Genomic DNA, 15,384 nt, shown 5'->3' with positions numbered 1-15,384 from the left:
ACTCATTGGCTCTGATCTATGTGGGAAATCCAGGTCCTGCATACCTCAATACTATTTTGTATTGTTTAATAACTTTTACTGTATAAAATAACTGCAGCTCACTCATTCAGTGGACTGAATTACTCTGGATTTACACAGACATACATGATATCACAATTTAACCCAGAGACAAAATACCATGGGATGAATTCTTAGCAGGGGTAAACTGGCATAGCCCCATTGAGGACAAATCTGCTGAGGATCTAGCCCCACATTTACTGTGGTACACCTTGGCTCTGATGTGGCACACATACAATACAAACTATTTCCTCCCCTAGTCCCTGTCTAAGAATCTAAACTGAGCCGGTGTCTGCAAGTTAGGCCAGCCGGTGTCTGCAAGTTATCCCTATTTAAAAGGGGGTAGGGGAAACCTATCAATATTTTTATTGAGAAAGCTTAGATATGTCCGTATCACCGGGTCCAAAACACGTTAGAAAAATGGAGCAAAATCACTAAAATCAGAAGCCTGAAGGGAGAAGAAGGACGTGAGAAGAGAAGTTCTCCACTGGAAGGGTATCACTAAGATCACGTATGCCTTCTTGGCTATGGAGAGAACTATAAGATATCACTCTGTCCTGTGTGAGTCTTGGTGTACATTTCAAACAGTCTTCGGTACTCTAATCTCCCTACTTTGCATTTTGTTAAGAGCTGGCATTACACTGTGCTTTAATGCCTACAGGTGCTGTTACCAGTCAGATGTATTCCATCTGGTAGCTGCAATTTACCTGTCAGTCATTTATTTAACTGATTATCTACCCAAGATGGCTTATCACATAGCATGCCTGACATTTTACAACCACCACCAAAGATCTGAGTGACTTATCTTAAACAAATGCACAGATATGAAAAATGCTGTCTCCCGGATAATGCCTTGTGTCATACAACATGCAGCTGGCACACACGCACACACACACATGCTGTACTGAAGAAAAAACCTCATTTAAGATTTAAGATGTCTATTTAATGCTTAAGTGAAATGTGCTCTATAACTAAGGATAAGAATGGCTGCACAGTCAAAAGGTATTAGCATCATCTACACAAGCAAAACTACTGCATAACCACAGTAAGAATGCAGCCACATCTGAGTGACTGCCACACTTGGAATACAGTGCTTTGTGTTTACCAAGTGGCAATTATCATGGTAATGCCATTATCAAATAATATGTGAACCAATTCCTAACTCCTTGGGAATGCAGTGCAAGACTCTTCCTTAAAGCACCACCTTCCTTGCCTCCTACTTAGAACGAAATCTTCTCTTCCTCTGTGGGTAAAGTTTGCAAGATCTGCTTATATGCTGTCTCTACAGCTGCTGAAACTCCTCTGGAGCAGCTGAAATTTGACATAAAATGTTAACTCAGTACATCGCTTTGCCACCAAGGTTTCATTGCTGCTACATATATTTGGTTTCTGAGCGCTGGAATGGAGTTTCATTTATTTAGCAGAGACTTTTTTTTAATCTGGATACCATTGCCATAATTAATAAACCATATCTATTTAGAGAAAGAGGAGCTTCTGAACCAACTACTGTACTGATAAAATTAAAAACAAAAACAAAAAACCTTTACAGTCCCAAAAGTAACAGGTATTCTTTCAACTAGACAAATATCTGTGCAGAACAGAAAGAAAGGGGGGTACAAACCGCTCTGCTATCAACCTGAGTAAGGCTAGAGAGAACAACTGTGCCATATTTTGCAAGCTGAAGTATAATCTACCCTCTGGCTAAAAATTAAAAAATATACGGTAGAAAGAATAAATCCACCTACTGTGCTTCTGCGGTAGGCTTCCTAAATCCATTGTCTTCTAGAGATAAGACTTTTTTCAGTTGCCTAGATTAGAATATAAATACTCCCAGCATTCTCTCCCTCTCTGTCTCTCTCCCTCTTTTGCTGTAGCTTGTGTGTGTGTGTGTCTGTGTGTGTGTGCGTGTGTGTGTGTGTGTGTGTGCGCACGTGTCTCTCTCTCTCTCTCTCTCTCTGTGTTTGTATGAGAAGGTAGTTTAAATTTCATCCCATTTTATTAGCTCAGCCACTGAGGAATCACTGTCAGTTTCCCTTTTCTCCCCTCTCTTGATGGTACATGTTCCTTCGCTGTAGAAAACCCTGGAGCAGAGGGAAGGGGCAGGATTTTAGCTACATTACTTTTTGCTAGAATTATTAACCCTTCACAGACTGATGACTATTTTTTAGTAATATGATCTCCAGTGCCTAAGAATCAATTCTTCTAAGACAATAGAGAATCTTCCTCTTTTTCCTTTCTTTTCTTCCTTCTTTTATTTAATGGCAATTATTTAAGTAGTGCTTCTTCCTTTAAGATCTCCAGGGCATCCCCCTCCATTGCTCAATAGGACAATACAACACAGGCAGAATTGCCAGGACAAATCTACTTAGCGTAGACTGAAAATCTACTTTTTCCAGTACTATCTAAGTGACATAGGAGCACAAATCCGATTGACTTAGTGCTCATCATTTCCTAAAGTTTAATTGCTTAAAACGTTTTATAGTCACAGCCAAAAGTGCTACAGCATAAACTATTCCCAAAGAAACTAACTCACTACCTTTAGAAAAAGGAATTTCTTAACATTTTAGATTCCAGATACAGTCAGATGTGATCAGTCATTAAAAAAAAAAGTCAAGAAAGTGAGACAGGATAGGCAGACCAGAGAGAGAGAGAGAGAGATGCAATACTTTGCACTTTTATGCACCTTTCATCCAAAGATCTTAAAGCATTTTCCAATCCAAGCTAACAGAGTAGAATAATTTCAGTAGAATTACTCCAGATTTACACTGCCATAACTGTAAGTAGGCTTTGCCCCCACTACTCTCACTCTACTCTTACACACCTACCAGGCAACACCCCCTTACTTACAGGCTTCTACAATGCAGGTGCCGTTCACACAATGTCTCAGAAGACACCAACGCTGGCATTTCCCTTTACTCAGTTGAGTGCAGTCATTTGGAACAGTGGGAGCCTTTGAAATGCAGTATTTGCATTTGCTAGAGGTCTGTCTCTCAATGCAGGGACTCAACTTTGTTTTTAATCCCCATCCCTGGAGAAAATTTCTCAGCTGCACATTTTTATGGAGAGCTGCACAAGAAAAATGGGGTCAAGAGAAACAGATTGTCTGGAATGACCATGACGCTCTGGGGAAAGCCTGCTGGATTAAGCATAACAATATAAAAATATATTCTCTCTTGAAATGGTACCTAAATAAAAAATGCTTCTTATCCCGACATCCCTCACTCAAATCACACAGACTGACTTCCAGCAAATGTCTACTATTGCAGGACGGAGCTACAATAATGCATACAGATCAATGCCGGCAATTATCCACGTAGCACATGCTACTGTAAGACTGCTGGTATGAATGTAGATTTACAGCAAAACAAGCACCTGTTCCATACATTGTAAGTGTCCTTGACATAGCTTCAATAAACTTCAAGTGCAGCAGTGACATTTCAGATAACTCACCACCAGTAAGCCACTTAAATGCTCAAATCCCCTCCTTGTCCAACAATTACCCGTCTATAAATTAGAGTTACAGTTTCCTTCTCCACCTTCCTCATTTTCACATGTTGGGCAGTGATGGGGGGAGAGAAAGACATGTTTTCAGTATGCCCTAAGGTCTTCAGATGCTCTTCTATACCAAAGGAGAGAGCATGAATTCCAAAGCCACATGGTCCTCCCAGAATATGCCCTGCCAACAGGACTCTGGCTTGGGCGCCTCTACTGTTCCCATTGGGGGAGAGATGTCTCAGGTAGCTAGGTCCTAAGCTTTGAGGGTTGTGTATGGTGAGATATTCAGAGATGTTCAGCTCAAAAACGGCAGCAGGTTGCTGAATGCTTTTGAAAATCGGGTCATATTGAGCATTGCTCCCCCCGTTTACTGTATTAATATCTGCCATTACGTGTGCATAGCTAGATGGGAAACCACTTCATTCATTCACCCACATCGCAGCCAGAGAAGGCTCCCAAGATTCTTTTATTTTTTATGATTGGTAATTGACAAATTAGGGTCTGACCAATGAGAGCTTTAGAACTGGTAGTGGTTGAGAGTACCATATCCAATTATAAGTGCAAGGGAAATTAAGGGAGGCAGGATGCAATGCTCAGCTGGAATTTGGTCAAGACACTGGAGACTAACGCCCCCCAGTTCTTGCAAGAAGTGCCAAAAGATCATCAATGGCATAATCTGCGAGAGCACCGGCTTTGTCTCTCTTCCCAAAGAAGTGGCTCCCTAACTCTAAATCAAAACTTTAAGGAAGATTATTAACATTTTTAAAACATAGTACTGTAAACAGAACTGCCTCAGAGTTTACTTTTTGTGGGTAAGAGATAAAATCTGTGCTAAGGCACCCCAGGACCAGCTGTAGGAGGGACTGGATCTGCATCTGCCACGCTAGAGAAGGGCTGTATAACAAGCAAGTTGATTAACTAGGGACATCATTAATAAGTGCATGTTTGCAGAATGGCGAGCTTCACTTTTGCCATTATAAGCCAACATGCACTGAGCAAGTTCCATGCGTGCTTTGTATGAGCCCTCCAACTGCTCAGCTAATCATCTCCACTAGCTGATGCCAGGCATTGGAGCTGCTCTGCCAGCCGTTGTCTAAGGGGACTCAGATCAGGCAGTGTCCCAGAAGTCTAAGTACAGAGAAAACAACAGTCACCTGATTTACCAGCAGAAACCCCTTCATCACTCAGAATAGCAGCAGCACTGCCCAGGTCCAGCAGCTATGCCAAAGCCCCAGCTTGCCACTGTTCTCCTGCCTTCTCCATATCCCATTTTGCTATTCTTGTTGGTGCTAATCTATCTGAGGTGACACTACAGACCAAAGGGGTTATTTGGAATTTATGTGATGAAGCATTTTAGAATCGCACAAACCTGAGGTCCCCAGGGCACTACTCTCCGAACTTAGCACTCACAGAGGAGCTTAATGTTGGGATTCACCTTCAGAGACCTTCCAGAGGGAGAGAAGAGAGTACTCGCTCAAATACATGACTAAATCAACAGGGTGAACTTGGTGCTTCTGGTCCGAAAGCACTGAGCACCAAAGAACGAACGCAATACAAACAATGACAGACACACACCCCCATCCATCCCCCAACAACAACATGCTGCAACCTGACCTAGTGGGACTGTGATTAAACCCTGTGCTATACAGCCAACAGACAATTGCTAGATCCGTCACATAGACCTGAGGGAGCTGGAATTAGACCCTGGATCCCTCTGCTGAAGCAGGAAGCTCCATCCTTCAGCATATCCCCTCTGCATGCCACATGAGAGGGATTACTCAAGTGTCACACTCAGTTTAGACCTGAGTGGCACCAATGAGACCTGATTTTTGCATCCAGTTGTTTACAAGACTTTGGGCTTGATCTAGTGTAATCCAAGTATTGTATTCACCAGCCAGCCTGATCCCCTGTCACTGAAGGCATGAGGTCCCAATACTCACTCTGCTCAATAGATGGGGGATTTTTAAAATAAAACAGAACCGTCCTTTACGCTATAGCTATGCTGGGCACACAGGCACTGTACCAGATTGACACTGGGGCTCTGCCACATTAGGGTGACCAGATGTCCCAGTTTTATAGAGACAGTCCCAATATTTGCGGCTTTTTCTTATATAGGCGCCTATTCCCTCCCCCGCCCCCCTTTTCCCCGATTTTTCATACTTGCTATCTGGTCATCCTATGCCACATTCAGAACAAGGAGTAAATAAAAGCAAAAGTCAAACATAACCAAAAAAATCCCCTTCACCCCAATTCCATGCATCATTCGCAGCTGTTACTTTCATGCAGAGCCTCTTCCAAATGAAGGATTCATATGAAAGCAGTTGTTATTTCACGGTGACAGCATGGATACAACTCAGATCCTCCTTCTCTAACACCACAGTTTCATACCACTTGAGTTAAACTAGAGTCTCCTTTCCCTATTTGCCATATAGGGTGTAGAACACAGTTCAGAAATTCCGACTCCATCCAGCGAAGTGCAGTCACATACATGCGTGCACACACAGACCAGTTCATTAGTTAGTTAATTACAATTGCAAACCGTCATTATCTGCTCTGCAGGAAATGCAGAAAAAGGAAAATCCTTTTGTTAAACCTACAATGAACTATTTAACTTTAGACCTGTCTGATAAACAAGATTATGAACACAGATAAAAAAAAATTCCTATACACGGGTGAATGGTATTTATATTCTGGCAGGTGAGTGGATCTAGATCTTGGCAATGTTCCCATTATCACGACCCAGAGAGACGGATGGCTTGCATCTTTAAAAGCCATTTACCAAACTTTAAATGCAAATTAGAAGCCAGGCATGAGTCCATGCTGCAAGGCAGATTTGCTAAGAATAGCTTGGTTGTATCTGCATCCAGTGACTTTTAAAGGACTAAATTCACCAGAACTATCATCAGATGCAAATAATTCATGTGTAAGAAAATGTCCATGAGGGAGAGAGAGTCGACTTTTATTTAACAATATTTACGAGTATTGGATATTTTTGCTAGCAGATGTGATTGACAGATTTATTCACATTTAATGACCAGATCTTAACAACTTCTTAGCGATAATGTCAACGGAGTAAAACTTTTATCATGGGTAATGGTATTTTCCCCCTGAGACAAATGCAGATGCTAAGCCAGGGATATGGCTGACAGGCAAGCATCCACGTGAATGTCCTGGCCAGACTTTATTCCAGGAACCTTAAGTTATAGGGACAATGAAACAGAAATCACAAGGGTCACCTTTATTGGAAAGTTGATTGGCTAAGAGAGAAATTATTTTACCAGTATTTCAGCCAATCAGAAATTAGCTTATTCATTCCACTGTTTTCGCTAAACAAATTGCACTTATTTTAAGCTTCTGACTGAACATTTTTCCTTATTAATTATTATTATTATTATTTCCAAAGGATCAAACATGCCTTCCATAGACAAACATGCCTTCCTGCTGTCATAGACCCATGGTGTATCCTTTAAATATGTTGTCCATTGTCAGGACAAAATAAAGACTGGAGAACAGTTGGCATATGCAGTAACCCTCGAGAACGGTCAGATACAGTAGCTCTGGAAATATTTCTGCCAATGCAAATGGCACTGAGGTAGCATGAGCTTTATCATCTACTCTTTCTAAGTCTGGGTGTAAAAACAAAATTAAAGATGGAATTAAATCAATATGGCTAACGGAGTAAATGTGAAATTCACAATAGTCTAATGTTAGGATGCTTTTCCCCCCCACAAGCAACTGCTCTGAAAAATGTCCTGTTCTTAGATGCAACACTGGAAAGGACCGAAGACAAAATACTTCATTAAATCTTCATTATCTGCTCTGCGTGAGATTCAGCAATGCTGCTACAGCAAGGCTATAAGCCAGAGAGGCAGATAGCAACAAGAGAGCAGTGTTAACATTACTTATTCCTTGTGCTGCACCAGTGATGGGCAGAGTTCAGACACATCTGTGCCACAAGGAACCTGAAATACAGGCCACCAATATATAGCTTATCCAGGGGAGGAGCTATCTGTGAACATCTGCAAAGCCATTCTCCTTCAAATCACTCTTTAAAATTCAGCTATGCTGTTATGCATACAGAACAGTCAACAATGGCTATGCAGCTGTGTGTGTTGGGACTGCTGCTTGTTACACTACTCCTAAGCATCTCTGGGTTCCTTCCATCCTCCTATCTGCTTGTTTTAGTCTCCTGTTCTCTCTCCCTTTATACTTAGGCTGAAGGTATTTGGGGCAGAGGCGGTTTTAAGTATGCTTGGTAGTTAGCATAATAAGCTGTCTCCGTGCTACCACAACACAAATATTAAGCTACAACGTTGCCACTCTGCTGAGCAATAACAAAAGTTGGGGCCTTGCAGGCTGGTTTCCCAATGGAGGGGAAAAAATCAGGGATGCAGAAATCTGGATATTTTCTTCGTGCAACTTATTTGTTTATAGTGTAAATACACCTGTCCTTGAACTCAAACAGCAAGCAGGCAATCCCCCTTTCAGGGATCAAAGCCCACATCATCAATGCCCGGTTTCTAGGAAGCAACTCTGCCCCAAGAATTGACACTAGTTAGAGACATTAAGGCAGAGAGCAATCTCCCTGCTGTTTGCAACAGATCCCCATAAAGTCTCTCCATCACAAAACTAACAACGGTACAGCATTTCTTCAAAGACTATACAATGCTTGCATGCTAAAAACAACTTGTAAGACTATCAGTGCCATCTAGTGACTCCTACCATAACAATACTAAAAAGAAAAGGAGGACTTGTGGCACCTTAGAGACTAACCAATTTATATGAGCATCAGCTTTCGTGCACCCGATGAAGTGAGCTTTTTGCGAATACAGACTAACACGGCTGTTACTCTGAAACCCATAACAATACTACTCCCTGGAGCACAACCCTATCTATCACCTCAGCTGCTGGAGCCCTGTACCACCAGAGCTCCCTCTCCTCCTGAGCTACTGGTAGAGTGTACCCAGGCAAGGGAATCTGAAGTGGGTGCAGGAGGAGGAACAGATTCCTGCCCAGAGCACTTCTGGGGCTCCCACGCTCATGACTGCCCGGGGCTGGCATCTCTGCACTCGGGAGGCTCACCTGTCGCTGATGTCAATGCTTTAACAGCTGCAAGGGAGCTTTAATAGGAAGTTCATTTCCCCCCCAACTTGCACAAAAACCTGTCAGAGTCTGATTAGTATCACAGATAATTCCTAAATATACTGAAGATTTCATAGCACGCCAAATAAATTACAGCCTGTATCAGACACTAATGTATTGCTCAATTACGTTAACTAAGCACAGGAAGTATTGTAAGAATGTGATCCCATTTTCTTCAGAGATCACTAGTGTTTAAATGTAGTATACGAACAAAAAGTTCCTTTCTAGATAACTGCTTAGGAGTATTTGATATATAAACACTACAAATGACTAATATCTATTATTACTCTACCTCCCTTTAAGAACACAAGTAAGGACAGAGGCATGAACTAGGAACACAATATTAACGTATTTTCCTAACTTTTTGTTATAGAAGCAGCTATAGGCTCCAAGCCAGATCTGGGCTCTGTCATGGCAGATGCTCTACAAGCATACAGCTTACAATCTTGAGAGGGGAAACAGAGGCATAGGGAGCGAAAGGGATTTGTCCAAGGTCACACAACAGGGAAGTGGTAAAGCCAAGAACAGAACCAGAACCAGTCCCAATCCAGTATCCCATCCAAACAGCCTCAAAGTAATGAATGACCTTCCGAAAGGCAGGACGTGTGTTGATTTTGTTGTTACAACTGCTGGGTAGAGAAATCACGGACAGGTGGGTTATATCCCATGCAGGTGCTGACTGATGCCATGGTAATTTGCCTGAACTTTTATCTCAATCTCACAAACACTAAGCACATTACAGTTTTAAAAGCACAGTGATTAACAATACGCAAAGAACGTACCTCACTAACAGCTCCGAAAAACATTCCCAGGCCTGGCCCAAGCCCCCTTACAGCACAAGCCTCAGTACAAAACCTAACTGTACATCCTGGCCACCATTAAAGACTTCTTTATGACCTCCAACATCATCTCCCCTACCACTTCTTACCTCCCAACACACCAGTCCTCCTCTCTAGGAATCACCTGAGATAACTGGTGGCTCTTACGACCCATATTGCAGACCACCAGAAGCAGGCTCTGGAAAAACAATATGGAAAGTGAATTCCAGAGCCCCAGATCCTTCTTCAGAGCCAGCTCAGAAGGACTCGGAGAAACACATCTTCTATAATACCATGAGGGGGAAAGACGTCTCTCCAGTAGATGGGATTCAAACCAATCCATGGAGGGCTTTTGTGGGTTAAAGCCACCTGCAATCGACCAGCAGCCAGTGCAGATCACTGAGTTCTGCTGTGGTATGTACCCAGTGGGAAAGGCCAGCCACCACAAGTAGCCGAGGTAGCTATTTCTGGGTGATTGTAGATAGTATGGCAGTAACGTAACCAACAGACTCATTTCCCCCATTGATATACATGTGTAACCCCAAGGGGTGAATCCCCATGTATGCCTCAGAAGCAGTCATCACTTATGAGGAGGGGGAAAACAGTGGTTCCACCATTCTGCTCCCCAAATGCTGAGGAACACTGGGGGCCAAAATGGCCCTCAGTGCAAGTTAGAGCAGTCTGAAGGCTGCTCTAGCAGAAGCCATGGAGGCACTCTGCCACCCAGCATCACCAGAATACATCACACTTTGGCCTTGCCCCCTTCTGCCTTGGCATGCCCCTTTCCCATTCTGGAATGCTCCCTACTCAGGGGCAGGGGGAGACGGGGACTGGCATAGTGCTGGTCCAATTCAGGATTTCCTTATGCTAGATCTCCACCACCACTGCATTCAGGCAGCTTCAAGCTAAAGCTTGAATTTTGGGATTAAGGAGGGATCAAAGAGCTAGCTCTAAGCATTTGATCCTCAGAGCGCAACCATGAAGAGGTGAAATGACTCACCCAAGAGATCAGTGGCAGAGCCAGGATTAGAATTGAGGCATTCCTGACCCCCACTGTGATGCTCCGACCACTAGCCACTCTGGTGGCAGCACACCAAACTGCTGTGGTGCTGGCTACTCCATCACAGTCAGGAAGTGAGGAGGACGCATCAGGATCAGACGGTCGGAAAAACCAGGTCTTTAAAATGGCTTTTGCTTTTATTCTCAGCAGCAAGACCCCATACAGACATTCTAGTGGCTTATCCTCTCCCCAAGAATGACCGGGTGGGGAGAGATCTGACAGTGTCTGTAGCTAGGCTGTAGTTACATTGCATTAGGGTGACCAGATGTCCTTATTTTATAGAGACAGTCCAGATTTTGGGGGCTTTTTCTTAGATAGGCACCTATTATCCCCCATCCCCTGTCCCAGTTTTTCACACTTGCTATCTGGTCACCCTACTGATTACACCTTCTGTTTAAATGGCATGCTGATGCTCACATTTTGTGATATGCTTTTCAAATGCCAGCAACCTTCACAGTCTCAATACAACAAAAATATAAATAATCTGTAGCCTTCAGCGCAAAAAAGAACAAAAATCTCCCTGCTATTTGAAAATGGCATTTACAGGCGCAGTATTAAGAGTAACAAGAAATTGTGTGTTTCAGAGGGATCGCTACATGTGTTTATCCAATAGGGTAGGTAACATCTCCTGCTGCATTCACTGTAAACACCAGTACAGGTGATACATTTAAATGCTAGAACAAGCAGAAAGAAGCTGGATACTTACATCTCACTAGCTGACGGTTATTTTCATGTTGCTGAAGTTCCACTCAAATGACAGGAGCTATTTCCAATATTCCCTTTGCTTGTTTAGGTAATGCTTAGAAAACACAGAGGGCCAGATTTTACTTTATTCTGTCTACACAGCAAGTTACCGGAAAGCGAGCCAGGGTGTGAATCTACAGTGCACCTGCTTGCTATGCAGTAATGTCCCGTGTGGATCCTGCCACAGCCCAATGAAAGCCCCAGACCATGGCTTGGCGTAGAAGTCGTCAATGAGTTTTCACTCCAGGTGAGACTCTGTCAGTAGCATATGCTGCTGCATTTATCGACTTGTTAAACAGGCAGCTTTGGTTTTAAAATCATGATGGATGTTTCTTAAGAAGTGCAGCATCAACGAACTATGTAGCAAAGTAAAACTTACGGAGACCTGCCAGCTGAACTCCTCCTGTCATACAGTACACTATTCCGGAACTTTCAGTGCGCTGTAACCGTGCCCTCACAGGATGGTACCGCACGGCAACCTGATGCACCGTAGATTCACGCCCTGGCTTGCTCCACAGGAACTTGCTGCATAGACAAACCTCATATTGTAAGAGGTCTGGGGCCCTCTTTTTGGGCCTAGCACCACAGGGCCCCAGTCTGTGACTGGGGTTTTTGGGTGCTATCACACTACAAATAATAATATTAATTCTGTGAGGAGAAGGCTTAGCTTGAATTCTCTGGGAATTGGTAGTGATGCGACAGGTGGACTTCAGCTGAAATGTCGCTGTAATTTTTACTTTGCTAGCAGTTTAAGGCCCATGACACATGAGTCTACATTTAACAGTACTTTTCAAGCAGACTTTTTAACACTCTGCTTCGCAATGCAGGTGGGAAAGGCAATTACTGTATGTAGCAGACATACAGAAGAAGGAGAAAGGAAAGGATGCACTTCGGGTATAGGGGTCAGGTGACCCCAATTCTACCACAGACTCCCTACATAACCTTGGGCAAGTCACAAGGTCTGTGCCTCAGTTTCCCCATCTGTAAAAATTGAGGATGACACCACTTGTCCCACAGGGGTGTTAGGAGAAGAAATCCATTCATATTTCTGTAGTGCTCGGACGCTATGCTGATGAGCGCCATAGGAAGGTCTATAAATAAATCACTGTATCTGAAGCCTGCAGTAAATGGGTTTAATTTAGTTCAGTGATTAAATATGTCAGGGCAGAAGTCAATTACACCTTCTGTTCTGCCACAAAATAGTTAGAACCACATAAGGGCTTATTTTTCTATCTATCCCCTAAGGGGATGGGGCATAAGGCTACACTGGTCTAAAAGCAGAAGCATCCCCCAAGGAAGAGAGCAGCCCACTGGTTCCGAGCTCCAGAATTGGGAGCCTGGATTTCCAACCCGCACCAGTAGGTGTCACCGCACAGCAGTAAGAAATCTTATCATCATCGGGAGAACTTTAGGGAGGGCACACAGATACCAGAAAGAAAAGGAATTAAAATGCAGCTACAAATTGCTGTATTGTGCAAAGAATTAATTTGTCATTTACCTTGGGCATTGTAATGACTGCAGCAAAGAACTCAGGACACCACAGGAATTAAAAAAGGCCTTTACTTGGTTAAATATGGGATTCTTCTTCATTGGAGAATCAAAGTCTGAATAAATTATGTCTCTCTACAGGAGTGTGGGCTTTCTTTATCTCAGTGCCAGCAGGCTTTGTTAATGGTCCTTTGTCATGGCCCAGTCTATCTCATGTGTGAATAATTTCGCTTGGAAAGATGCACCCACACCCACATCCATATAACTGCTCGAGCAGTTCTCTGTCAGAGATCGACAAGGGGCTGGGAACCAGAACTTCTTTGGTATCATCGCCTCTGCTGCTCACTCAGTGGAACATAGTACAAGTCCCCTCTCAGACCATCTGGGTGTGCATGGTCTGAGTAAAGGGGAAAGCAAGAGAGAAACAGACCAGCCCAGGGAAAGTCTTACACCCAAACATCCCCCAGGTAGGTGATTTCTGGGGAGAGTTGAGGGGAAGCAGCAGCCAGGTAATGGTCACTGCCCCTATTGAGGTAGAACAATGATTATAGGATGGACAACCTGGAACTTTACCGAAAGTGAAGCATTGATTTTAAAAACGGACTTGTGGAAAGAGAACGTAATGAACAGCCACATTCCCTGTTTATCTACTCTCCCTCCAAGGGGCCAGAGAGAGTTTCTTCCATCTGGGTAGACCTATTTCTTTTCATTGCACCTTTCAGTGGCATTAGGTTAACTTTAACACCCCTGGAGCTATTTGCTGGTATTGATTCAGAGCCTCAGCGGTCCATTCAAAATACAGGCATGGAAGCCTACTGTGAACAATCCTGCAGGACACTACAGGAATACAAGAGAGGAGCTTCAGGTGTTAGCCAAATTCTAACAACCGTGCAAAAATATCAATACAGCAAAAGCAACTCTAGGTGCACGCTTCTGATTCCACATGCGCTGATTTAAGCTTCCCGGGCCAGATCCTCAGTCAGCATAAACTGGCATAGCTCCAATACCTTCAATAGCGCAACATGGACTTACAGCAGCCGACAATCCAGCTAACAAAACAAACCAGGGGCCAGTTTCAAGTGAAGTCGAGCCCCTTTTAAACTCTGGAGTTTCAACCGAGTTTTGCACTGTGCTTTGGATTTTGTTCAAACACAAAATTCAGAGTCAAGCTCAGGGGCACAAATCCCTGTGAAGTAAAATTAATGAACTTCACACCACTGCTGGCAATGCCCACAGGAGCCCTGAAATTGTCCTGTGCAAATTATGTTTCTCTTCTGTATAACCAGAGAAAAATGTTATGACTTTTGTTTTTGGAAATCACTTCTGGCCCATGATAGCCACTTATCCATTATAACTCCATCTGCAGAGAGGTGTGAGCTCTAGCATTATTTCCAAACCGTTCTGTGGAGAGAGATAATTTTTCTTCTCTTAAAACGGAGCTGGTGCTTTCAAAGTGTGACAGGAAAAACTATTCCCTGCTGTATGTTATAACTGTGGAGAAGGAGCATTTTTCAGCCATCCCTTCACTATAAATGCCTGACACTGTCAACCGTATGTATGTGTGAGAGCGAGTTATGAAAACACCAACTAATGAACCCATTACTGATATCAAAGCACAGACTGAATGAAATACCTAGAGTGCTGAGGGGGAATTTTAAAGTCTGACGCATCTTTCAACCTGTGCATCCCTCCTCTGCCAAATGCTAAGCAGCATGAATTAGGCTGCCTGTGTAGCATAAAAAGTGGCAGATACCTCACCTGAGAAGACACAATGTTAATTGTTAGGACCCTTGCCAAGCCTGAAACTTTTCAACAGAGCCCCTTGTGATGCCAAGGCACTCATGTAACTTTGGGGTATCATCCATCTCTTGTGTCTTTTAGTGAGTTCTGTGCAGGTGGAAGGGGTTGACAGCTCTCCTTATCTGCAGAAGAGGAAAATCCTAGACAGCAGAAAGGAGAGCGATCCCATCCACCCGCCATGTGTCAATTTGCTTTTCAAACCCAAAAGTATCCAGGGCAGCATAAGGATTTTAAATGACAGCACCCAAAATTTGACTAAGACACAGATTTCTCCCATAACAGAGCCATATGGCTATAATTATATGTGTGGCATTGGTAGATATTTTTTAACTTTACAGAAAAAAATTGATTCTCCAGCATAAATTCTCAGATAGATTTTATTCTATTTTACAACAACTGCCGAATGAGTGAAGAGTCTTACACAGGAGAGATGGAACTAATGCGGGAAACATGGTTAGGTAGGCAAATGGCTCCGGTCTTTTTATCAGTCATGTCTGTGCTCTAGACAGATTTTCCCCAAGACTGGGGAGAAAACTACATCTGTACTACAAACTTCCCTCCAATAATGGAGACTAATCTATGAGTTAGTTGATCCCAGCTACCCTCCTGACGTCAATCTATCTAGGTACTTTTGTGACTCACACTACCATAGTGCTTTAGCACCTTTAACATATTTATTTTCACCACACCCATGTGAGGCAGGGCAGTGTTACTATCACTAATTTTACAGATGGGGAACTAAGGCGTGGAAATTAAGGGAAGGTCTACAATTATGGCAGC

The 15,384-nt window shown here is 43.2% G+C and overlaps 1 protein-coding gene across 3 annotated transcripts in view; it reads right to left on the bottom strand.

Moving 5' to 3' along the window:
• The window catches only part of PLCH2 (phospholipase C eta 2), a 314,798-nt gene that overhangs the window by 243,914 nt on the left and 55,500 nt on the right, over nucleotides 1–15,384 (bottom strand). The window contains exon 1 of one of the 3 annotated variants that reach the window (XM_084651980.1): nucleotides 1,803–1,827. The exons of the other annotated variants lie outside the window; for them this stretch is intronic. Within the exon in view, the coding sequence (XP_084508106.1) occupies nucleotide 1,803 (1 nt within the window). The 5' untranslated portion in view covers nucleotides 1,804–1,827. Of the gene's footprint in view, nucleotides 1–1,802; nucleotides 1,828–15,384 lie in introns of those variants that run through there. 3 annotated transcript variants of the gene reach the window in all.

Source organism: Lepidochelys olivacea (genome assembly GCF_965140295.1).
Source record: "Lepidochelys olivacea isolate rLepOli2 genome assembly, chromosome: 18".
Classification (NCBI taxonomy): domain Eukaryota; kingdom Metazoa; phylum Chordata; order Testudines; family Cheloniidae; genus Lepidochelys; species Lepidochelys olivacea.
The sequence above is the reverse complement of the archived record's forward strand: the minus strand, read 5'-3'. Positions and strand labels throughout refer to the sequence as shown.